General features: G+C 41.5%; 1 protein-coding gene across 1 annotated transcript; it reads left to right on the top strand.

The window, feature by feature from the left end:
* LOC135501396 (glutamate receptor ionotropic, kainate 2-like) lies at positions 1-27,224 on the top strand. The gene is made up of 17 exons (XM_064793504.1): positions 1-171; positions 576-770; positions 13,236-13,399; positions 13,834-14,068; positions 14,930-15,060; positions 15,377-15,505; positions 15,803-15,979; positions 16,234-16,341; positions 19,610-19,756; positions 19,943-20,155; positions 20,518-20,701; positions 21,194-21,366; positions 21,619-21,754; positions 22,552-22,746; positions 23,325-23,570; positions 24,091-24,257; positions 25,177-27,224. Exons 1-17 carry the CDS (start codon positions 66-68, stop codon positions 25,366-25,368), a joined length of 2,898 nt encoding a protein of 965 aa, XP_064649574.1. The 5' UTR covers positions 1-65; the 3' UTR covers positions 25,369-27,224.

Genomic DNA, 27,224 nt, shown 5'->3' with positions numbered 1-27,224 from the left:
ACCGGTGTCCTTAATTTCCGCATTTGTCTGGTTCACTTCAATTGATCTGTCATTATCTCCAAATCATGTTTATTTTGACGTTGCTGATCGTAGCGAGTTTGCTTTTTGAAGGCAGGTTTGATGCTGTTGAAGACGTCGGAAATGAATCAAACGTCTCTACTTATATAATTGGTAAGTTATCCGTTCTTTTTAGGGTGGTAGCTTATGAAAAGTATAGCCAGAAGCGGTGGCCAGAAGCGGTCACAAATGAACCTGGCATATACCAGTCAGGCATGGGGTCGTTTTGCGAGTTGTCGCCAATTCGAGACCTTCACACCAGCAGAATGGACTGCGCCCCTGATATCGTAGTCGTGTCCGCGGTATACATTCACGAGTTGTCCCTAGATTTACATGTAGCTGTGTCTTTAAGAAAAATAGGTTTGCGCAAAAAAGGGACCGGGGATAGCAGCGATTCCCTGTGCCTTAAAAACCTCCGAACAGTTTATGCTCGTTGGTTATCAGTTAAAGGTTGGTGACTAATATGTCTGTACTAACATAATGTACTACATCTCCATCCGTCTGTTTTGGTTTTTCAGGTGCGGTGATAGACACGACCGACTCTGTTCGAAACATATTATTCAAAGCAATGCAGCTGGCTGCTGAACGGATTAACAATGACCCGAATCGTCTTCAGGGGTCAAGGATTGAACTACTCTTTCCGCCAAATACACCCCCGCCAAATACAACTCAATCTTACGATTCTACTACAACATTTGGAAGCATCAAAATGGGTAAGTTATATGAAGTGGTAGCAAGAAATTACACTGGGCCAACTTAAAGGCCACGACTCCTGCTTTTATGATTGCATGACATGTACAGATCCTCAAAGAGTAGACTTAAAGCTCCGCATTAAATCAAGTTTGATCAAAATTGAAGCACCCAGTCCAGAGATAAAGCAAGATTAACTGTTTTGTTTACATGTTATGTAACAGCCTTGGTTAGGTTTCTAAGTGAAGTCAGGCGGCAAGTTTACTGACATAGATCAGACTGATGTTTGATTTCTTACTATAATGGTATAAATTTGTCTGTATTACCTTACCTTATTATAGGGTATATCGAATGTCAATGAAAAACAGACTTCATATATCAATTTTAAGAGCATTCATTGATATTTGTCCTCCCAAGTAGGGTAATAGCCTGATCTACATCACAACTTTTGCTGAACCCGCCGCCTGGCTCTAACAAGCCAGTTGCTAGCCTGATTAATAATTTATTGTAAAAAACCTCCAAATAAGGAGCAGACAACACAAATATGCAATAAAAATCATACACAGAGAACGAATAAAAAAGCGATCAAAAGGGTGAAAGTAAAAGCTTCCATAGTTTATGGCTTTTCCGGTTTAGATTGGCACATAAGGTTTTTACCGAATCGACAATTCCATTTTCCTCCCTGGTGATACGTCTAGGCCTACATGTTGGATTTACAAACAGGACATTGGCGGCAGAGAGGCCCGACGAACTAAACACTCGGTTACACAGGGTACCCTTAATTTTTCTCGTGCCAATGACGACGTCTCGTGCTTTACAATCGGTAATTAGGTAATCAAGTTGTCAAACACATAAATGGCTATATCTTCAAAATGGATGGAGCTAATTGCATTCGGTTTTCTGTATTGTATAAAGTGTTTTTCTGAACGTGTTTGATACTTTTCCAATTTTGTTTCAGCTCTTACATAGTAGAACAATGCGTTATTCGTTATTTTCAGTACGTGCGAGTCCCGGCGCGTAACACCTTTCCCGCCACGTGAGTGCACGCCGAGATCCGAGTTCACGTCAACCCGCTATTAAGACGCAACGTCATTTCCATTTATCGTCGCAGTTGCGGGGTAATCAAGCGCCAAAATCGATATCAAGGGGTAGATCCAAGCTCCAGGAAACGCCTTGCTAGTGCATCGTTCCATGGAAAAAGTCGATGCGTGGGGAGCTACCTCAGGACAAATCGGAGTCAACATCGGAAAAGCGCTATCATTCAAACAGATTTTGAATATTTCCTCTTTTTGCGCAATTTGTTGATGGAAACTACTTATGTAGAATAGGAGGTGACTGGGCAGCCGACAGCTGGGTAATATTATACTGCCCTTAATAATGCCAATGGTCCCTAAAGGTATTATGCAGGTTTTTTTGAGCCCTGGAGAACTCTCCTTCAAGCCATCAAGTTTTCTCTAAAACGCCTCCAAAACCCACTGAATGAGCCCGCCCAGGAGCGAATTTGGTTGCACATGTCCTTTTTTGCTTTGACCAATCAGCGCTTTGTTTATGTTCTAATTTTATCGCTGACCGAATCCACGGGAGTTTATTGATGTCATCATTTCTCGCATGCTCTCGGGAATCTTCGGCAATGTTCGCTCGTTGGCTCATTGACATAATGGACTCAGGCACGTGCATTTATTTTGGTGCGTGGACTTAAAAATACATACAGTGGAGTCTGTCTATATCTCTATTCCCCGTTGTAATGAGAGGCAGGCAGATTCCGCTGTGGTAAGAGTACTACTGTATAGAGGGATGGAGAAAACAACAAATTGAGCAATTGCTAATTAATTACACGTATTTATTACAATGCCAGAAAGTGTCTTGTGCACGATGCTTGAATGCACCAGTTTCATATATATCCAAGTTAACATTCACTGCTAGTGTGTCTGTGGTCATGTGCGCCTTCTTTACATCAGGAAAAGTTCTTTGAATCCGGTATGTGTATATGCTCGCCTCTCCAAATGACTCCCACCATATGTATCTGCTTCAGTTTCAGTTGAAAACTGCAAGCGAAGTTTTGCTTTGAAAGATGCAATTTGTTTGCTCTCAAAACTACAGACACAGTACTTGTAGTCCTCTGGTAGGACACCCTTTAAAAAGGACCAATAACAATTATGGAAAAAGTTTTTTTTCAAAATCAAAATGATGCACCACCTTTAGGTCTTGCATATATGGTCAAGTATGACGATTTCTGCCACTAGAGGAGGTCAAATGCCTTGCCAAAGGGACTAAAGTCACAGTAGCATGGCATGCGACATACATGGCTAATTATAAAGTTTCTGGAGTCTGTTACTTTTCATTTCATACGATATGAACATGGTCATGGACATGCGCATTGGACCATGAAAAGTCATTGAGACTTGCATTATGTATCACAGCACAAAAAGTAGAAGGCCATGAATAGCCGTTTAACCAACACCTCTCTAGGTTTTGCCATGCTATATCGTATGTAAGAATCAGCAATTAATAAGGTTTAATGATTATTGATTGAACCTACCTCTAAAACGGATGTATTTTGCTCTGTTTGGGGCAGTGCTCGCAAGTAGCGATCACCGTATCTGCCATTGTTTCCAGCTCATAGTTAATTCATGCAGTCATCAATATCAACAAAGCGCTGATTGGTCAAAGGAAAAAGCACTTGCGGAAAACAGCGTGCAAAAATTTTTTTACCGCCCGGGAGCCTTCCAGCAGAAACAAATGCAAACATCAGAGCGTGGCCCAGTGTGATTTCCTAATTCTACGAACATTCCACTTTTTAAGGAATATGTTTTGTTGGAAACATTGGCCCTATGAAACGCCGCAAAAATGACGAGATTACCATCCCTTTAAAAGGGTAATACAACCAACCCTCTAACATCGGACCAGATATTTTACTAGAAATCCAGCACCCCAATCACCACCAAAAATAAAGAGGCATTCGTAGTTTTTCATTTCATTACTGTTCTGTACTCTATCCTCCGGGTGAAGTTCCCAGCGAAAAGTTTTCATTAATTTTATTGAAAATGAAAATCCCATCACCCGGAATGCCATGCGCTTCTGGACAAAAGCGCAGCCATTAAAAACTACTTTCATTTCCGATGTAATCAGCTAATGGTGTCATTTGTTAGCTCAGTCCGTCGAGCGGAAAGCTCCGATCCCCATACTACTTTTGTGAGCTTGTTCGCGATTTTTCTCTGATACAACTGATCAACGAACCAACTCATAAAACAGGTAATAACAACTGACTCTCCGGAGGTTTTCTCAAACGTCAGGGTGCTGCCTTTTATGTTTGACTCCGATCATTTTCCTATTATGGCTGATATGAACATCCGTCCGGTTCGCAGACCGGTGTGACAGCGGATATAGTCCCCCTGGAGTGATAATCCGGTAGCATTGTATTTGACCAATTAAGCAGCATGATCTATTGTACCGCTAACCCTAACCAAAACATTTAGCAATGCGGGCTATTGTTACACGGACTATCAGCCCTAGGACTACTATCTCCGCCACACCGGGTTTCCAACGAAGTGTTCTTGACTTTAAGAACGCGGACTTTCCAAGACTCCGGTCACATTTCAATGACGTATTGTGCAAGGACTCGCCCTTTGTTCGGCGTCACTCAACATCAGGCGATGTTCAGTCTCCTTTCATCACAGCAAAACGAAGTCAACCAGCTGTTACGTTCAAGGGTCAAGCGTGTAATAGATGGCGCAACTAGAGCAAAGGTTTTCTGCGAACTCTTTTCTACATACTTTTCAGCATGACTCTATGATCAACAGCCCCAGGTTTTGCCTGAGATTTCAGTTTTTAAAAGTGATAGTCTTAAACGCTTATATTTTTCTGATGAAGATGTTCAAACGAAAGGTTCTTGCAAATTTACTAAGATGCTTCCAAAGCTGTCGGCTCGGACGGCATCTCACCCAGAGTTTTAAGACTTTGTGATGATGTTTTATGAAGCTCTCTTGCGTGTATTTTTAACTAGTTTATGAGGGCTGGGACAATTCCCAAATGGTTGAAAGTTGCCAACGTGGTTCCAATTTTTTAAAAATGATAAAGAATCCGTTGAAAATAATTAGAGAGGGATTTCACTCCACTCATGTGTGCCAAAAGTAATAAAACGATGTACATGTATTGTTAATCATGTTTATCCTTTAGTAGAGTGTATATCAAATCTGTCTCAGCATGGTTTTGTTAAATGCGGCTCAACTGGCACACAGATGCTCCAATTTTGAGACAAACTGAGTAAAACACTGGACGAGGGCGGTCAGATGGATGTCTTATGTTTGTATTTTTTCCACGCGTTTTACTCCGTGCCCAATGAGTTATCATGCATTAAATTGCAATATGTTGGTTTCAACTACTCGCTTGTTTGAGTGCTTCAGAGACTACACGCTGGGCCAGTCACAAAGGGTTGTCCTAAACGGGTTGGCCTCATCTCTGAAACCGATATTATCGGGTGTGCTTCAGGGATCCATCTTAGGACCCTACTTTTTCATTATATGTAAATGACTTGCCGGAGGCTGTTTATAGTGAGGGGACGGGCTCTGCACTGATGACGCCAAGTGTTACCGAGTGATAGATAGTTTGTTTGATTGCCTGTCTTTACAAGATGACTTAGACACATTGAAATATCAAATTATTACATTCACGAGACGCTTTACATCCAGGCACTTTTCATAACAATTTTGGTAGTTGCGTGCTAGAGAGGGGGAAGCAGATGAAAGACCTCGGCGTATTTTTACAAATTGACTTGTCGTGGAATGAACATGTTCATTCTGTTGCCCATCGTGCGAACAAATATTGGCACGTTATAAGAAGAATAACAGGTGAACACACAGGTCCGCTGAGGATACTTTTACTTCAATTTTGTACAGAAGGCCTAGTGTAAATGTACGTGGAGTTTTAGAAAAAGCATTTGCTCGTCTTTATTCATATCACCCAATGTACTCAAGTGTTGTGCGCAGAGGGTAGAGTATTGCTCAATGGTGTGGAGTGGTCTTTCCAAATGGGTTCTTTCCGTTTTAGAGAATGTTCAGAGCCGTGCCACGAGATATATGCTAGGACGTGGTTTATCTTATGCCGAACGATTGTCCAGTCTTGATCTCCTATATTTGGCCTACCGCCGTGAAATTTTAGGCCTACCTTTTGCATAATTGCCCTACTCAGAAGTTCGCGGTGCCTGTTAATGAGTACACTCAGTTTACAACTCGTAGAGGTGATACCTCAATTGTAAGGCAGCGACGGTGCAGGACCGCGTCGTTTTTCGGCTCCTTTTTTAATTGCATAGTAAGTAGTTGGAATGCGCCACCACTGGCTGCGCATTCGCAGTTTTAAGGCCCATGTTATTGTTTAATGTATACGACATATGCTCTTGGCCCACAGCTTGCAGATATTCTCTCTGCAGACAGTATGTGTAATTGATGTTTACATGTATCGTATGAATGTGCTATCAGTCTACGATCCAGACCAGGAAGATGTAATTGATATCAGTTCCCGCCTTATCTGGTGGCGTCGATTTGGTATGCTGAGTGGCATATCCGCTGCAAGCAGGCCAGACTCTAATTAGGACACGCTCAATATAGCCATAAACTATTTCCGGGATAGAGAGGCATCCGTGATTGACTGGATAGCAATCCAAAAGAAACAACCCCAAGCATGTTGTCTGTTGGACAACTAACTAGCTACTAGCTCATGCTGACCACATGGGCTCCATCCATCCATGGGTGAAAGATCGAAAAATTTCATAAATATTATAAACCTATGGGGCTATGCTAACTAATCCAAGTGGACATTTGGGATATATATGATCAATATGGTATATGTAGTAGTTACTTCAAATTCTACAATGAACTAACTTAACAAATTGTGAAAATGCCCTAGCCATAGCAACCACTACACCAACGCCTAACTGACGCATGCATACTAGTGCAGGGTATACAGAATGTGCATCAAGGAAGTAGGTCATGTCCTGGATTTTTAACTCTGATTTGCAAAATGAGCACCAACAAAGTACTTATTTTACATCATGTGTGGTATATTTCAGTTTAAGATGACTATTTTTTGAAACGTTAGGACATTATGTACCCATGGGTATCATACATCAACTGTCTTGAACTCTAAGCCTCACAGAACATGGCACCCAACATGTGTCTCTCAGCATGTTTGACCGCATCTATCGAGCCACTGTTCATTTGAAGATTTCTCAGAACTATTTTAATTTCAAGTCATCAGACCGCTTGCATCTGAAAGAAGGCATCATTATGTGCCAAAATGTGCATAGATACTGAGCTGATTGGCTCAGACCACGCTAAGACGACAGCTTTTTTCTGTTGATTAGCATTTTAGAACCCTGCCCCTCATGGCTATAACCAATAATATAGCAGAGACCAGTTGAGATATGAAATCAACATTTTGCATACCATTAGTCAAGATATCAAGAGAGAGGCCTAGTGGATATTTCACCCTCAATGCCCTTCAAGCCTCCCCGAACACGCCCAAAAAGGGCAGCCACACCCTTCAGGATTATTTAGGATTATTAATCTGTCTACTGGAGCTAAATAGGATAATATGTTTGAGGATAAATATTATAAACAGTCAGTGAGTAACATATTCTTTCAATATCAGCAAGATTGAAGCAGATGTGGGTAACTGTATGGTCACAGGGGACACTTTTAGAGGCACATAATCATTTGGGTACTCTCTATCAGACAGGTAGTACATTTCAGTAACAATGCACTATCATGCATTGGTACCAAAACGAGGCTGAGTTTTAGCAGATAAGGATATAATATGGCCTAGATTGCAGACTGTATTATATTTCGTGGTGTTGGCTCTTTATAGGAAGCCTTCCTGTCGCCAACACCACCCTGCAGTAAATTTTAAATATTATGAATAAAAAAGATAAAAAAGTAGTCTAATTGAAGAGCGGTGTAGCGAATCTAACCGCATGACTTGCTCAATATCATTAATTGCACAAATGGATTTTTGGCATGGCAACTGGCAAACTAATTTAAACATAAATCAATTAATAATGCAAGTCCGCAATCCAATCTAACTTTCGGGTGTTGACTTTTCGGGTGCCTCATCGAAACACATCGCATCATTTAACAAAATATGCAATGGAAATTTTATAAAAGGTCTGATATGTATTTTTAATTTGATAGTGGCATAGGTGTATATTGATGGATACATATGGATTGGTTTATGCACGCCGAAGTGCTGCTTGGAGGATGTTATGTTGGGAAGTGACTGTTGGAAGCCATTTTGGGACGGTAGCTATGAAACAATTGCATTGCAACCGACTTCCATGGCCACTGCGCTGCAAATATTAGCTGGGCTTCAAAATCACTTCACAGGAATTGCCCTTTTTAAGCCTCTGCAAAAGTTTCAAAGCATATTGTGTTTTTTTGATGAGACGCAAAAAACGTTACCGAGGCACCGGACTGACCTCCATCCCGAGGAAATCAGGTGTTAATGTTCGCTTCATCGGCCATGCACACAAACCCCTGAGACATTCGCCCTCATGAAGTAGTTAGCGCAGATGCAAGTGCGCCAAATCAGCAAAGAAAAGATACTAGAAGAAGATTCGAAGTGACATGGCGGATCCTGAGGGGAATATACGTGTTTCATTGTGCGCAAATGCAGCTGGGATGGGGGTCAATTTCGCAGCATTGAACAATGTTAATCACTACGGACCACCAGCATACAGTGATACTTTCCTGCAACGAATCGGGCGGGCAGGTTGAGATGGTTCTCAAGCCCAGCACATCATCGTCTACCATAAAAGACAGTTGAAGAATGTCGACACCCCTATGTTTGACTAAAATTAGGAACACGGAGAAGTGTCGGCGAGTGGTCATGTTAGAAAATTGCGAGGTCAAGCCATCTGGTGATGTTGGTGGGCATCTTTGCTGTGACGCGTGCGCTGAAAATTGCTCCAATGGAGAGGATGAGTGCTCTGAAAATTATGTACATCCCATAGTTCCAACATTACCCACTGAGCGTGACGATTATTCAGGTGACACAATTCATCGCAACAAGCACAGACGACCAGAAGAACCTGTTGGAGGAGTTGCTTTTGCAGTATCGAGTAAACTAAACGAGCGTTCTGGTGCGTTGATTGTTTCTGGTGACACCGTCCATTGGTTCATTCTTGAGATTGTGAAAGAAATAGTTGCCAAATGTGACTTTTTGAGTTCATCGATCGACATTTTTGAAAATACAAACATTTTTCCTATACACAAGCGTCAGTTGTGGTGGATATATTTGATGAAGTGGTCCAGGGCACATTTGTATTTAGCGAAGCAGATGATTGTTCATATTGGGATATTGATGACTGAAATTTATTGATGTATATATGTGTATGTACATGTACCATTTGCATGAACAAGCGCATTTTGTGTGTGTCCTAAAACATTTTTGTCCTCCTCATTTATCTGAGGACTGTGTGACGATTTGGTTGAGTTCAAAGAAAGGCTTTTTTGGGATTGGCCTGTGATTTAACAACTTTCATGATGGAATGTAGATCAGCAAAACTTGTACTCATGATCATTACAAGGAAGAGAGCATTTGTGAGTGTCCTGAAACAATCTTGCTATCAACACGTACATGAAGTGGTGACAAAAACGTTGTGCTTAAAGTAATGTTTTTTGGGCTGCCCTGTTTGTATATATTATTGCCTGAAGTTGTTTTTTTAAAATATATTTTCCAAGCGATGGTGTGTTAGTAAAAATAAAAAGTAGACTTCTTAATAATGAACTATATCGTCTTATTTGTGGATTTGCTGGCCTGGTTGGACTTATATTTTTATACTGGAGTAATCACTGCAATGACTGATTGTCGGACCATAAGCATCAGCGCCGTTCACCTCTTTGATATTGTAGGTTTCCTCCTACTCACATAACCATTGCCCAATATTGTTTATAGAGCAAATATGTCTACTTGATCGATGCACAGCTCTAAACTACCATGGCTCTCATGGCAATTTCAACATTGAGAAAGCAGGCTATCCTTGAACTAAAATCATGGGCAGAATGTCGGATCTTTCTGGAAGACCCTAGTCTAGGTCATTAGGTCTTTGGACATGGCTACCGGTATTGGTTGTGACCAACATCCTTTGGAGACCAACTTGTCCCTGCTTGTGACCTTGTCTTCTGGTTCATGTACCATGCATCATTTCGACGAAGGCCATGCGACATCGTCCTGGAGAACGTAGTCTTTTGAAGATCCCCTTGTTTGCATGCAGCATTGTCTTTCTCACCTTGACGAGGTGCTAATATTTTATGGCCATGATGTTTGAAAGTCTGGGCGTAATCAATGGGACATAATTCATGAAGCTGGAACCGTGACACTGTCACTGGAAAAAACAGTCTTTTCAGAGTTCCCCGTCATCCTCTGGGTATTCAAACTAGGTTTGTGCCATTGTTTGCAGGCCACCTTAGGCAATAGGGGGATTGACAAGCTACTGAAAAACTGTTTTGCTATGGCATTAGGCGCAGAGTTTTGGATATTTTACAAAATTATTTGAGAGATCGCACTATCAAGGCGCGAGTAAACAATTCCTTCTCGGATGTTTCTAAGAAAGGTCATATAAACTCAGGAGTCCCTCAAGGATCAATACTGGCTCCCCTTCTTTTTCTATATTATCTTGCTCAAGTAATTCACAGTTGTCTTCTGTATATGTATACGCTGACGACTGTACTCTGTTTTTAAAGGTGGATCCCGAGGTAAACCCAGCGACATCTCACAACCTGCTACAAAGTGACCTTGACAGATTAACTGCTCGGTCCCGAAATTGGAAACTCAATTTTAAAGCTGAAAAGAGCAAAGAGGTTATTTTTCATTCGCCAAGGGGTTATATCCCAATTTATCCATCTTTGCAGTTACATGGCTATGTTATCCCAACTGAAAGTTCGCACAAACACCTAGGCTTTATCTTAGATAGTTGTCTAACCTTTGAGGAACATCTCACAAACGTTAGAGTCAAGTGCAACACTCTACACCTCTTAAGGCCCTAAAACTAAAACTTGAGTCTCGGCGCTTGGAGATACTCTACTTCTCATTTATCCTCCCCCAACTGGAATATGGAACCGCAGTAAGGTTAGTACGCTGTCTAGACTTGACCAGATTTATTATAGGGCTGGCCAGATAGTCAGCGGTGGTATGCAAGGCATTCTGATAATAAAGTTTATAAATCCCTTCATTGGATGTCACATTCTTAGAGGCGTTATGAGAAAAACAACTTTTTATGTATGATATTACTCGTCTAAGAGCTCCTACCTATGTAATTTTCAATGTTGATAGTTATAGAAACCCAGTGTAATGATGGAAGACTTATAAACCAGCAAAAATTCATTCTTCCTACAAGGGTATAACAAAGACTCACAAAATCCACTTTCCCCAGTGCAATTGAAGGCCATATATCAAGGTTTGAAAACATGCTTGATACTCATGAAATATGTTGAGGGTTAAAAAAACAAGATCCCAGACATTAAAAAAATTATAATAATAAAGTCATTATTTAGTTATTTCAATTTTCAATTTTAAACTATTTGAATTTCCCACCACACACAACTTTAGATTAGCTCCACATGTGGCCGCTAGGGATTTTTTGATGACGTAGATCAGGCCAGTCAGAACAAAGCACGATGGCTTCCGCATACAGTTCAGAGAGTGAGAGCAGTGAATTTGAGGATGTTTTGGTCGATACAGAAGGATATTTAAACGTTGAGCCGTACTTGTTCGAGCCATTAATATCACTAGATCATAATGAGAGTGATCATTCGGACGAAAGTGATTAGAATTTGTGGTTAATCAATTTGCATGGCAGACCTGCCGATATAGCAAAGAAGACATTGATTGATAGACGGTTGCAGATGCATAACATGTATGATTTTTGAACAGACTAATGTTGCACAATATTGGTTCGCCTCGTCTGTGTTGTATCGCCAGTTATGTCATGACGTTGAACTACTATTGAAAAGTGACGGTATTATGCACAATCATCTTGACGTGACGATATAATGCCGTGCAACGTTAGATAGGTCTAGATGTCAGATGACAATAATCTGTCATTGACAGTGGCTGTCACTGACACTGACCTGTGTCGCTGTCACCTTGCTATGGCTGGAACACAAGAAGACACTATGCGGTATCACAGTCCCCAATAGGGCCTACACATTATGTATAACAACCGACCTCAGCAGCCTCGGGCATTAAATGCAATTGACATGGTTGGAACAGCTGTTTTTAACAAGTGGCATTTGATATTCAGTTGGATGCAGATATCCGGCTTCATGTGATAATCCGTATCGATAAAGTGATCACTGCAAAGTTTGGCCGAAGACACTCCAAACGTTTGCACTTCCGAATCCACAGCTTCCTCCTCTCTCGTTCAACTGGCTTTGGAAATTCATGAAAATGGGTCCCATCCGTCATTCGATTGTTCTTTGTGCTAGCCTTGACACAATTCGGAGCCACACAATACGCCATAGTGAATGAAACACATTACTTCCAGGTGTGCATAATTAATTAAGGCCCTCCTGCTTTTATGATTGCATGACATGTACAGATAACCTGATCTACATCACAACTTTTGCTGAACCCGCCGCCTGGCTCTAACAAGCCAGTTGCTAGCCTGATTAGGTAATCAAGTTGTCAAACACATAATTGGCTATATCTTCAAAATGGATGGAGCTAATTGCATTTGGTTTTCTGTATTGTATAAAGTGTTAGGTACACTTTTGAAATCGTCTTACAGCAGAAAATGGCAAAAAACCTAGATATATGGCCTTTAAGGCCTGACAATCTTTGCCAAATGGTGGGATCACTGTTATACAAGAAACTCCTCCAAATTCAACTCTCGTGTTTACATTAAAGGGCGTAAAAACTACTTGGTTACTAGTAAATTAAAACTTTCACGTTGGAAGAAATTCTTTTTAACAAAACATGCTGTGATCTCATATTTAGGAACCACCTGTTTACCACCAATTTTTCAAACATTCTCGATCCCTCCTGTCCGTGTGGTAATCTCGTCATTTTTGAGGCGTTTTAGGGCATGGATGTTAAGCAAAATATATTTCTTAAAAAGTGCAATGTTCGTGGTATTAGGAAATCATACTGGGCCACGCTCTAAGGTTTGCATTTGTGACTGCTGGAAGGGTCCCAGGAGGGCTCATTTAGTGGGTTTTGGAGAGGGTTTAGAGAAAACTTGGTGGCTTAAAGGGGAGTTCTCCAGGACTCCAAAAACCTGCGTAATACCTTAAGCTGGCCCAGTGTGATTTCCTAAAACTTAAGTTTCATTCAATGGTAATGTCACTACTACTTCATCGTCATGGTGCATTTTTCATTTGGCGTTCCGAATGGTTTTTAGCGGCAATTCAAGTTAGAAACAGAGGAAGAGGCGAATTCGGCAATCTTCCCATGCCTGGCAAGCGACCCTCTCAGTGTTATAACTCATATGCTTACAGTTTCTTCTGCGATTCGTCAGAATGCGCTCGCTATCATCGGGCCAGTGTCCTCCACGAGGATCAGAGCGACTTATCCCATCAGCAGCGGTCTCCACGTTCCGCAGATAGCACCTTGGGCAACAGACCCCAGACTCTCCGACAACCACCACCCATATTTGTTAAAGGTAATTAATAATGTCAATAACGATAAAGCGTAAATTTCGAACCACTGGAGGAGTATCCTTTGCTTTTGTTCGATGTGTGTTGAAGGTGCATGCATGGCTTTAAAGTTCAGCGGCTATGAATTAAAACGCCTAGAATGATGCTCTCAAAGTGGCTCTTCAAGGGTCTCAGAATTGGTCTTTTTTGGAAAGGGGACTTGTCAGTGAGTCCAAGTCTGAATGGTGTTCTCCAGTGGTTAGAGAAAAGAATAGTGATAGTTCTCCTGAGAGTATGCGTCGACCTGAGAGAAGTTAACAAACGGACTAAGTTTGACTTGTATTGTTTTCCAGTTGAATTGATGACTACGATGACAGCATCATTAGGGTTTTAATTGATTATGGGACATGCGGGGAGGGCCGAATGGTACTTGTATTCCTTCCAGTGCTTATGATTTCAGATGACCTCTCCAGACAATCTGATGAACCGCGCTATGTACGACCTGGTCAGCAGCTTCATGTGGACCAGGGTCTCAATCCTGACAGATGACACAGATTTCGGCTTAAATGGAGTCAATGAATTCATCAAATTAGCCTCCAGTGGTGATGTGAGAATCTCCGGGGTCTTGTCTTTCCAACCCGTTGATCCCGAGGTGTTAGACGTCACTGAACAACTGGAAGAGATAAAGGGAAAAGGTATGGGCTTATTATTTAACTTTGGGGAACACTTCACCAGTTATTTGATAGAGCCTCTTTCTGAGAGCGGGGTTGCAAGGGTGCCGACATTCCATCCCAAAAGTCCAAGGTACTTCAAGGACCATTGGTATTGTTAAGGGCAATCAATTACCAAGCTACTCTCAGCTGCACAGTCACCTCCTATTCTACAGATGTTCTACAAAGTTTTCATCAACAAATTGCACGATAAAAGGAAACATTCAAAATCTGACTGAATTATCATGCTATTGCGATGTTGACTCCGATTTGAACCGAGTTAGAGCCCTCCATGCGTCTATCCTCTCCTTGTGGACCGATGCACTACTAAAGCGCTGCATAGAGCCATAGATCTACGGAACGATTGTGACGTCTTCTCTAGATATCGATTTTTCCTTGTTGGTTGGCGAATCGGGGAGAGCCCTAAACAACCTCGGTGGCGGATGACGTTCTTGTTATTGTATGAACACATAAATATACACTGCGTACATTCGTCATCGTTTCCTAACGCGAAGCCGCGAAAAATAAGAAAAAAGAAAAGGCGCAATTGCAAAGCTTCACCCCCCCCCCCCCCCCCGCCCCCAATCTCTGCAAAGCAACCATGACAACACTGCCTTCACTGCCCTCAGTGACCATGTTGACGAGGTGAACTCAAAATGACGTCGCGGAATACTGTGCTAATGAAACGGGAAAAGAATAAACATAATAATATAAAAAGCCGTCCATTCCTTTAAGAGAAAGATCGTTCACTCGAATGATGTTAACATTGTTAAGAATACGTACATTTGTAACCAAGCGTAATACATAATCCTCATCAGCGCTGAAATTAATGTCTTACTTGCTCAGGCACTACTGTTGTCATCCTGCACTGCTTTGCCAAGCACGCGAAAGCGATCCTCCAACAAGCTTACACGATGGGCATCCTAAAGTCTAAATGGGTTTGGATAGTGACCGAATTCTCCAGCGAACCACATTTGGTAGGTAAAAACATCACCCAAGTTGGTTGGCTTGTGAAACTTTTGACTGTTCGAACGTTGATCACTGCAAATGCGATATAACTTTGTTTTTTTCCGTACAATATGATTGTACTGATGTAGTTAATAGAACAACATCTCCCCCTCATCAATGCATCATCATCAACATAAATGCATTGGGCACTGCTATCCTATCCTCTGACAGCCAAGATGACACGAACTCAATATTCAATTCCAAGCTGTCGATGACCCTTTTCAGTTCGAAAATAAGTCTGCATTTGATATACTCCGATCAACCCTTTATGCTTTTTACCTTCAGAATATTCCTAGCAATTTAACCGGCCTCTTAGGAATACGACCATCTTCAGGACATGGTAGCCTCTACAAGGAGTTCGAGGTTGCGATGATGGCTGACAACCCCACGGGGAGTGACCAGCAACATGTGATGGTAAAACTGGTGCTTCCGTTAACCTGTTTTGAATATTTTTTTCGCTTCGACATAGGGGCTCATCGTTTTTTTGTTACATAAACTGAAGTAGGAATGGTTTTTTAGTTGATCATGTTTCATATCTGACCTGTACCATAATACAACATGGGAGCTCATGGCAAAGAGAATATACTCATGGACTTATATCATGTCTGAATTTGGAGAGTGGCCTGTTCGAAAGTAGGGATTAATATTAATTCGTTGGCTCTCCCATTTCTTCAATGTAATATGTTTGAATTATGGCATTCAATGTTGCAGGCTTTCACACATGGCCACAATGCATGGCGTTGCTACGATGCCGTGCTAACAATTGGTTATGCCTTGGATGCCTACTTGAAGGAAAACGAGCCCATAAACCATCACCACAACTCTTGTATCTGTGAGACAGGCACACCCTTTCAATGGGGAGAGAAACTCGTGCGGTACATGAAAAAGGTAAATGAGACCCACACGTTTTCGCAAAAGTCGCTACCACGTGCTTTCATTTGGAAATGGTTTCACCCGACTGGGGGTGGAGCGAAGTTCGGAAAATTTTGACAACACAACATTCTGCTCCAGAATAGGAAAGAAATTTGTAGCTGCGCGCATGGATTACTTTTTTGAATGATGCCACACCCAGTATTGTATGATTGACGGTAAATTATGTATTTATATAAACTCCCATGTTGCACACTTCTTGTATACTTCAGGTAAAAGGTCCAGGAGCTACCTCGGACATAGAATTCAACGAGTTCGGTTATCCTAAAACTGCCAACTTCGAAATCGTAAATCTGAAGACAGGCGAAGGTTGGGTAAAGGTAGGTTCTTCTCATAAAATAAAGGGCCTGAAGCACACAGGGCATAACTCCAATTTTGAAAAGAAATAGCTGCCGAAAAGAATGAGATAGACAGTGCTGTCATATTTCATGAGAACAATGCAATATTAGTCGACGTCTCTTGTGCTTTCATTCAAAGTGCAGTTCATGATATACGGCAACACTGTATTTGTACAGGCGTTTAAAAAAAGGAAACCGAGATTAATTTGTTAATTTCTTGGACACAGCTAAATATTTTGGAAATTGGCAATCACCATTTATTACCTAATGATGTCCTCTTTCGTATGACACCAAGAAATCCAATTTACTGTCACAGATGACTGAGCACGAAAAAGTTCAATCAACCATGTCAGAACTGGTCTTGCACCAGAGAGACGTCTTTTTTTCCGTAATAAACCTTGTCTTTCTAGTGCAGGGCTTTTGTTGGGCCTCCAAATTATGCAATCCTTTGTTGGAAAGGTTGCTCATTTTCTCAGACAAGCAAAAAGCAACTTAGTCTCCAGCAAGTAGCAGATGCATTCGGTGCGATCAACCGTGAGATTAAACGACCACCAAGGTCCCCTGACCTCACCCCCTTTGATATTTTTTCTTGGGACATCTTGTGAACCAAGTTAACAAGTCGCCTCCACAACATATCAATGACCTACGTGCCGGAATCGTCGTTGCAGTTGAGACCTTTAAGAGGACAGAGAAACGTAATCAGGAATGCATTGAGAGCATTGAGAACCAGAGCTGAAGTTTGTGTTGAAAGGAATGAGGGGCATGTCGAAGGACACTGGAGTTAGATTGGGACAGGAATAAGCACCAAGATGTTGAATGATTGAATAAAAATGTTGCTGAGGACAAACTGGTCTTTCTTTTTTGTCGGAGTTCCGCTGTGATAAATCTGGTGCAAGACCAGTTCTTCCATGGTTGATTGAACTGCTTCGTGCTCAGTCATCTGTGACAGTAAATTGGATTTCATGGTGTCCATGAGAAAGAGTACATCATTAGGTAATAAATGGTGGTTGCCAATTTCCAAAATATTTAGCCATGTCCAGGAAATTAACAAATTAATCTCGGTTTCCTTTTTTAAATACCCTGTATATCGACTATTGTCAACAGCTTATATATTTTCATAGGTGGACTTACGTCATGTGCAATAATGCATCAAGGACGATGGTTTGTCTCTAGTTGCAGCATGTTCAATCGGCGATAAGGCTACTGTTGTAGCTTGCATTCCTGATGAGAACCTTTAAGTTTCAGGGCAAGAATGACCCAAAACGGTATGCAACAGTTTGAATGTGGAAAAATATATAGGTCTGTCTCATGATAGAACGTTAGGGACAGACGGGAACCTAAGAAGTACCTAATTCAACGTACCATGCTTGTTAACTTTGATGCTATTGGTTACACGAGCATTACCACCAGGGCTGCGCTGCTGTGATGAATACATACGTAAGGTCCTTCTTCTGATTGGTGGTCACCAAAGCACATTAGGAACGCCCACCTATACATACAATAGCTTTTTGACAACGTGCATTGGTTAACTGTCAATGAAGGGAAATCGATGATACCGACGTTACCGAATAGGCCTTGTTATGGACAAGCGGTCAATTATTGACAAAAGTCTGGTTGGCTCGTATTAACCAAATTGAGTGTCTTTTTATTATCTAAGCAGTTACTATGCAAAAGAAACCGGTCCATTGTTGGACTGTGGCTGAGTTATGACTATGATATGGGTCTGGTTTTAGCGCGGTTTTTAGTACAGTGTTGTCGAAGTGAACGAACAGTCATGTGTGATAGAGTGCTTGTTGGCATGGAGGAGATGGCCCTTCTCCGGGAAGGGTACCAGCGACATAGAAATAATTATGTTCGCATTCTAGGCCACCTCCGGCAAAATATCAACCGTTTGCCGGAACGCACAAGGGCATTATCCGCTAGGCGAACCGCAAAACAACTCAGACGAAGGATAAGAGAAGTTATTGCAAGAGAAATTGCTGAGTTAGTACATGTATCGTATACCTCCCTCCACAAACGCACCCGCACCCCACACAACAGTAGCACAGTTACAAAGGGGCCACTTCCATATACCGATTATTCAAGGGGAGTACAACTCATTCCACGATTGTCGATAATGACCTGAGTGCTGATACAATATTTGTGGACATGGCCAGTGTAGTACAGGTGCGGGGATCCTCAGTCTCTGGGATCTCGATTGCGTGTACCGTTTCATCTATCGCCCCAACAGCATCTGGAATAGTATCCCAGTTGCCCCGCAGTTGTTCCCACTCTTCATCGGTCGGCCATGTTATACCGTCTTGAAAATAAGTCCACAAAACATCTGTCACAAAATCAAGTTCCCTGCAAACAGATTGCTTGCCGATATCAAACATTGCACTCATCGCAACAATGTCCGGATATTTCTTGATCCAATAGAAAAAAAGTATTAAACGGTTCTCCACCGACAGCAATAATGATCTCGGTACCGTCCTGGCCTGTTTTCCAGAAGGGGCGTAATGCCCTCTACGAGGTGCTGGAAAGAGGCCACTGTCTCACCTGATAGATACCAAAAGTCCATCTGGTGGTTTCTAATCCTGGTAAACCGTCGTTTCCACCGTATGGACCATTTTGTTGATTGGTGAGAACTTCATCAAGTCTTGGAGGCAACGGAGGCGGACGCACTTCTAAATTATGAAATGCTGGTGTAAGCAAAACTGGTGGCGGTGGTATGGGCGGCGGAGCAGCGAACAAAAACATCCTAATTCTCTCCATGGTGAAAGTAGCGTGAGGCCAAGCGACTGCTGGCCAACACAAACCATGGCAATTAAATGTTATCAATAATCAATTCAATTTCGGACAAAGGAATGATATTTTATTGACTATTTTCAATGCGTGTCTAATCATGTCACCACAAGGATAAGGCTAGACGCACAATAAAGGAAAATTACATGAACCTTCCCATATGGGCGGTCTATTGCCATTGAATGCAATTATCCAGTGCAAAGATCATTGTTACATGGCCAGCCTCCATTCAGAACTTGGAACGCAAACGTACTCCACGCGACATGTGAAGGCCTATTAGATTAATCCTACTACGCGTCCATGGACGTTGATTTTGGTTCCCGTCCGTCCCTAACGTTCTGTTATGAGACAGACCTTTTAAGACGTGGAACCGCTACATCGACACGCAAGAGCGAGTCATGATAATTGGCAATCGATTTTTGAGTAACAGCCTTATTTGATTGGTTTACTTTCACTTTCTTTGCAGGTCGGCGATTGGTCAGAAAGCCGGCCGAATCATACTCGCCTGGTCTGGGAAAAAGCTCTTGTGACATTTCCAGGGAAGCCGAAGAGGGTTCCAAATGGCTACAGAGATAACATTAGAGGGACCCACCTGAGAGTAGTCACGGTTCTGGTAAGTTGTGCCCAAATCTAAATTGTCTAAAGGTGGACCGTAGCCCGGACTAGGCGGTCCATTTCAGACTAACATAACGGTCTGGGGCTGGATTCAGTTTGCCTTTAGTGATGAAACCAGTTCATGCAAGCATAAATGGGCCTGAAATCATTTCCAGAAATCATTGTAACATTTTGTCTTTGGTAGGATCCTCCCTTTGTTAGACGAAGGAGGGACCCAGCCACGTTACTGGAAGAGGAAGAGCTTGAAGGTTACTGCATCGACTTGATAAAAAAGCTTCAGCAGCTCCTGCAGTTCGACTACGACATCTATCTTGAGGAAAACAATGTATACGGCGCACCCACGAATGGCAGCCTGCTCGAGTGGTCGGGAATGGTCAAGGATCTACTACTTGATAAGGTGAAGCAAGTGGAGTTACATGTGGTATCATTCCCGGAGTTGTTGATTTTGAAGACAAATGATCATGTCCCAATGCAATAGACCGGGGATAAGGACCATTACCTTGGCATTCTGCAAGTGTATGCCAACTAGAACATTCATCCCAGACCAGTGACCTGCATTTCTGCAGTGTCCTAGATCTAGAGTCCCGCCCAATTCCGGAACGACTCAATCTTATATACCTAATACTCGACCTTACGAAGACGACTGGTGAAAGCTGGGAGATATTTCGATTTCAACATCATTCTAACTATAAGCAATTGCCCATTTTCAATATAAACCATTTATCCAATGTATAACTTTCGCTGTGTGTACTTTTCCAGAAGGCTGACCTGGCCGTCGCTGCGGCCTTCATTTCTACGGAAAGGGCAAAAGTCATAGACTTCAGCACCGCCTACTATGAAGCTGGGCTAACAATACTTATGAAAAAGGAACAAGTCAAGTCGGAAGGATTCTGGCCTTTCATTGCTCCTTTCGATATGAACCTGTGGATACTCATTCTTGTCGGTAGGTACAAGCTTACGTGTAGGATTGTATTCTCCACACAGAAGGATATACACTCTGCCAACACAAACTTAAAATATATTGACCACCCGAATGTGTCACAGGCGCGTGACAATGTCCGAATCGACATATCATTTAGCGATCAATCAGTCAGCAGCGGCAAGTCCAGCACTGCTCTCCCAAGACGGAGACTGGCACTACTCCTTCAAGTAAAATCCTTTTCCTGGCTTCCTGTGTCATTTATCGACTTGTGTTTGCTTCACATGGAGTCCGATATATGCGGAGCTCGGTCTAGCGACCTCTTGGGAATTGAATCTGCTATAAAACATCGTTACATGCGAAGTAATATTTCGGGTACAATTACCGATCCATTATATGGTAGCAGTGCTTATATGTGTTAGTATATACTTAGACATGTTAACTCTCATGATGCTGCTAAGAAAAGCTTTAAAGAACACAATATAGTCGCCTGGCTGATTCTTATTTGAAATTCAGGTACCTTTTTCACGACTGGTGCGTTATATGTGATAGAATTCCTGAGTCCTTACGGGCAGTATGGCGTCTACATCCAGCGCCACGACAGGGACGACCAGCATTTTAGAGACACGCGGTTTTTCATGAACTTGCGTAATTCCTTCCAGTTCTGTTATGCTGCTTTTGTAGGGATTGTAAGTATCACGTTATATACATCATCTTCAAAAGAGTAAGAAGGATGTTTACCGCTTATAGGACCAAGGGTATTTTAAAGTTTCGAAATCATGACTGAAAAAGTAAAATAGAACACTTCCCGCTTGGTACTTGCATCGAGTTGAAAACAGGTGCTTTCAAACGAATGGTCATCTCGATGCGTCTACATGACTGCTGTTAACCCTTGCATCGATTATTGATAAACTGCTACGTGTATGGTTTCTTGTTTTCAGAATATCGATGGAGTGCCCAGATCATTCTCAGGGCGACTTGTGGGCAACTACTGGTATCTTTTGGTGTTCTTCATTACTGCCGGTTACACAGCCAACTTCGCTGCATTTCTGACTATTAGCCAGATTAACAAGCAATGTTAGTGTAGACCATCTTCTCATTGACCCTCCTCCACCTCCATCTCTTCCTTCCCTCCTCTTCTGATATAGGCATACCGTACCAATACAACTCATTAAAAACTAAATGGTCTAAATCAACCATAATATAGCCATAAATATATATGGTCAACCATATCCGATAGTTTGGACTACAATCCAGTAGTCAACATAACCATAACCACAAGCTTACATGTAAACCATATCGCAATTGCTTAAAGCAAACAATTTCAAATGGTAACTGTTACTAATTCGAATAGTTAATCCCAGCCAATTACTTATATTGTTGACTTTGCAACGATATTAATTTGCATTTTAACCATTACTGTGGTTGCTGTTTCACCACGTCCACTGGTTGTGTTAACCAAGTGCCAGTGGCATTGTTGACACTTCAACAAACTTATTTGAAAATAACTAGATATAGTTGACTTTATACCATTTAGTTTTTAGAGTGAAGTTATAGCCTTACTTACTTACTTACTTACTTACTCAAATGTAAGCCCTTGGCTTCTCTGAGAGCATAGGCCGTAAACAAATTTCTTCATCGTCTTTTGTACCTGGCGATCTTCTCCACTTCCTGCCGAGAGTGACCCATGCTCTTCATGTCAATCTCGAGGTCTCGTCGCCAGTTGTTCCTTGGTGTTCCAATTTTTCTCTTCTTCCGTTATATCCGAGCGTGCTACATTTCCCCTCATTTAAGATTGATAGCCAAGTCTCTCTTTGAGGCTTCGACGATGTAGATGACTCATAATAATTGGTGTTAATTTTCTCTGCTTGCAGCTATCAGTAGTCTGACAGAGCTGACCTTACAAAACAAGGTCAAATATGGCACCCTTGACGAATCGAATTTGGCTCACTTCGTCAATCAGGGGACGACGGAGACCTATGCCAGGATGGCACAGCACAATGAAAACTTTGAAACCAATGTGCGCTCAGTGGACAGGGGGATATGGCAGGTTAAGAATGGATTCAATGGTAGGAATCTTCAGTGGGTCCACCAGACTTATACGCTCATGTGGCCTACCCCTGCGTGGTCTCCCCTGATCGACATGACGAAAACAAAACCAATTACTTGAATCGCGCCAAAATGGGGTGGCGTCATGAGGTTCGATACGACTCTTGAGAGCGGGACCGTGTTGTTGAAAGACCACGTACCAGTCGCCGCTTCCTTTAACTAAGTAGACTGAAACGCCAAACCCCTGAGTTAAAGACAGAGTTTCCAAAATATTAAAAACTACCTTTCCGATTAGCCTAAGCAGTCTTCAACTTATTTACTTACTTAATCCTCTTCTGAGCCATATGGCGCAAAAGGCATCAACTCGAGCTCGCCATCTCCCCCGTTTTATCCTGGGCCAATGTGGTAATGCTGTCCAATGTCATTCCAGTTACCTTAATATCTTTTACGACGGAGCGTCGCCACGTTTCTCTGGGGCGACCTCTTTTCCGCTTGCCCTCAGCTGTCCAACGTAGGGCGATCCTTGTTTGGCTGTTTGGCGGCAGACAGTCTTCAATGCCAAGTCATGATTAAGTCAATTCCGTTTTACGTGCTTCAGGAAATGATTACGCCTTTATCTATGATGAGCCGATCCTGAAGTACAGAGCGAGCATCGACCCAGATTGTGAGCTTGAAACCATTGGAAAGTCATTCCGCAAAGCTTCATATGGAATAATGGCGCGCAAAAATTCTCCATTTTTGGACACTCTCGACTCAGCAATTTTGGAATTGAAGGAGGACGGGTTCATGGAAGATCTGGAAAAACTTTGGTTCCAGCGCGGCGATTGCTATGAGATGGAAAAGAGTGAGTTTGGGGATCTAAATTTTAGGACTACATCTTGGTTCTAGGTGTAGATGATCGGGTAACATGTTTCCCTGTACCTCCAGGAGAGTATATCGCTTGCTATCAATATAGTGATTGCTTGAGATTTTTGGGTGGATCTATATGGAGTCCACTACCCAATCAAGGTGTGGCTATCGAAGAATTGGCGATCTCGGACACCTTTCCTTTGCCTGTTCAGCTGCCAAGTCTTCGTTGGTCCGATGGGCGACCAATGACAACATCCTTATGTGTCTTTTATATTGTATAATAATGTACGTAGGATCATTCGCTTCGAGAACGGGCGAGTCGATACTATCGTTGCGAATCGGCCGCGACCTAAATTAGTACCAGTCACAATAAAATAACCTTCCAGATAACTGAATCTAAAGATGCGTCGCCATAGCTCGACAACTGAGACGCATGATTAATGAATTCGCCCTTTATTAGAACTTGTCGTCATATTTAGACATTTCAAAGGATTTTAACGACCTTTCCATTGTAGCGACTACCTTTTCGAACCTTCGACGCAGTGACCTGGTCATGACGGCCACTCAGATGTCAGGCATTTTCATGATAGGTGGTGGGGTGATCGGCATTGCCCTTATTCTGGTGATATGTGAATTCATCTTCGCTTCTGTGCAGGATATCAAGAAGTACAAAAATGATGAGGTCAGTAGTTCGCTAAACTCCAGTTAAGGGGATGACCATTGGTCATGATGGATCCATCATGACAGCACTTTTCAAAGTAGCAGCTTCCAAAGGAAATATCTTCAAAATGTTCCTGGCAAAAGTATATTGCATGTTTAATATCCAGAAACATCGCACTGGAACAGCGTTGTTTGGTTTTCGTCACCCGCACACGACGGACAGATTTCATATCATTCTGATGCAATCCTTTTAGAAATGCAGACTGTTACAATTATTACTCAACATTACCGCAAATTTGTCATGGCTACGACGTAATCTTCCAGAATGTCCTAGTATCATTATGTAAAATGGCCACCGAGGACCTAAATACTGCAAAGTACTTGACAGGTGGAATAATTAAAGTGTTCCTTCCAGCTTTGTGCTTCCTGCTATAAGAGAAGAATGTATAACTCAAAATAACCCCGTCATGTGTTTTAAATCGCATGGTGCTCAATTGCAATTGACCCCCAGCCATTTGCAGGATACCTCTATCATTTTCGTACTTGCTATATAAATAACTGAACTACGTTGGTTTTTGTCAAAGGACAAAACTATGCAAATTTATATATTCTCCATGTTCTTAATTGATCACGTAGATGAGCACTCGACCTTTTTTAATTTTTTCAAAAAAATAAACTTTTATTCAGCCCGATTGACACATTGGTTTGTTGGGAATATTCGGTGCGGGGTTGTGATAAAATAATTCAGGCAGAAGCAATCCGATAAGTTCAACGGTTAATAAATTAGGGCTAATTTAATTCCAAAAAGCGCCCTATATTCAAAATTAGAACTAAGCGCTATTCTTCCTAACCATTTGCCATTTATACATTCTTCAATCCATACTTGCTTCTATACATACTCGTTTCTCCTCCAAATAGATTAGTAAGCCTTGTGTTTTCAGGGTGCACCAAACACCATCTTGGAGGCGCTGAAGATACGATTGGATCACGTGATCAAGGAGATGAAAATCCTCCTCAGAAAGTCACTGCTGTGTCAGCACGCGACACATGACAAGATGGAGGACGAAATACTGCGCGAATCGGACGCTATGAGAAAGACTGTGAAATATCCTGAAATGTTCACGAAGTTTTAGCGCGATGAGTTACTTTGCTGGCTTTGTCATAGAAATAAGGAAGGTTTACGGAAGGAAGAAGAGTAAACCTTTGATTTCACTAATCTTGATGGCGTATAGTGTTGCCTAGCTCTTGCGTACATGAAATTATTCTGCATCATTGGTGCACAAAGGTTGTAGTGATTCCAGATGTCACAATAGTTTGAAAAAATACCCATATACTATCATGTAAGGTGAAATGGGGTATTTGTAGCCCCGATCTAATTGTAGCCCCTGACAATGTTTTGGTAACCATGGAATTATTCAGCCAACGCAAGCATGTATATAAAGAGGTGACTCTTGAGTATCACAACATAGATAGTTTTGGATTTTGCAACATGTTATGTAAGAGCATTGGCTATAAGAAGTAAACAAATCAGACACATGCACAAAAAAAGTTGGGAACGAACTTTTTACAGGTATGAATTTTCCACACTTACAGAGCATTAATATATTTGAAACTTGGTTCAGGTGATCAGTATTGAGTGTAGAGAATGTTATATGCGGCATTTGATGTAATTATCAAAATCAAATTTTTCAGAGACACTTTTCTGACCAAGGTCCCCTGGGGTTATTTGTAGGCCCTATAAAAAGCTCAATATCCTGTCATAAATCAGGAAGATGCTAGGTTTCTTTATTCTTATACCTGAAGTATATTATTTGATCATAAATATATCCGATTTCGATACAAATTTAACCCTTTATGTACCAACAATGATACATTTGAGGTTTCATACTTGTTCATCTAACATTATTTCGTAATAATGTTAATATTTTCAGAGTTACTTGTGTCTCTAGTTAAGTCATACCATCGACTAGATGGCAGCATTTATTATGGTACACTTCACCATTGAGTAATGCCAGCTATAGTTGGAGTTGATACGTGACCCATACCTGAAACTACAGTTTTTAATGGAGCACGACAAGACTGTCAGTTAATTCAGAATATCACAAGATGTTGTCTGACACAAGGTGTATTATACAAATAAGGGGATAAATCATACTTTGTATTTTTACATAAGTTTAAAATCAGTCTGATTTTCGACGATATTGTTTAAATTGTTGGTATGTGATTGCATCGAACATCTCTTAATGTATTCAATAAATACCGTTTGATACCAGCAAAATCTCGTCGTCAACCTAGATTGGAATAATATGGAAAGTTTTATTACCAATAAAGACCATAAATCTGAGAAGAAATGTTCTCATACATAAAAAAACATGCAATTTAAAATTTCAGTCAGGGGCTACAAATACCCCAAGGCCACGGAGTATTTGTAGCCCCTGACCACGGGTCTTGTACTGTCTCTCAGAGGCATTGTTTTAGATTAAATGTAGGCTAAAAAATTAGGAAGAAATGCCACTACAAGATGCAAGCCGGTTTTAGTGAGTCTGCCTGGAAATCTCTTGCGAAACCAAAGATATAGGTGAAAGAGGGGCTACAATTACCCCATTTTACCTTATAGAATGTTTAACTAGTTATTGGTTCTAATTCAGCTCTAATTAATTAACCATTGAACGTATCAGATTGCTTCTGCCTAAATTATCTTATTATAATCCCATACTTATTATTCCCCGGCAACAAATTGTGTTAAACCGGGCTAATTAAAAAATCGATTTTTAAAAAAATCAAAAAAGGCAGAGTGCCAATCTTCCAGATCAATTAATAAAAAAGAGTTTGACATTGAGGGTTAAGTTAGACATGTTAGATGCTGTGAGGATCTCACCTGGATGCATGCAACCTTTATTATGTGACAGATGTATTAGCATCGATAACTACGTGACCATTCATGATATTGCTGCAATGCAGAAGACAGAAATGCACTGAACACATAACA

The sequence above is a fragment of the Lineus longissimus genome, chromosome 17, assembly GCF_910592395.1.
Source record: "Lineus longissimus chromosome 17, tnLinLong1.2, whole genome shotgun sequence".
NCBI lineage: Eukaryota > Metazoa > Nemertea > Pilidiophora > Heteronemertea > Lineidae > Lineus > Lineus longissimus.
This window is presented reverse-complemented; position numbering and strand designations above follow the sequence as displayed.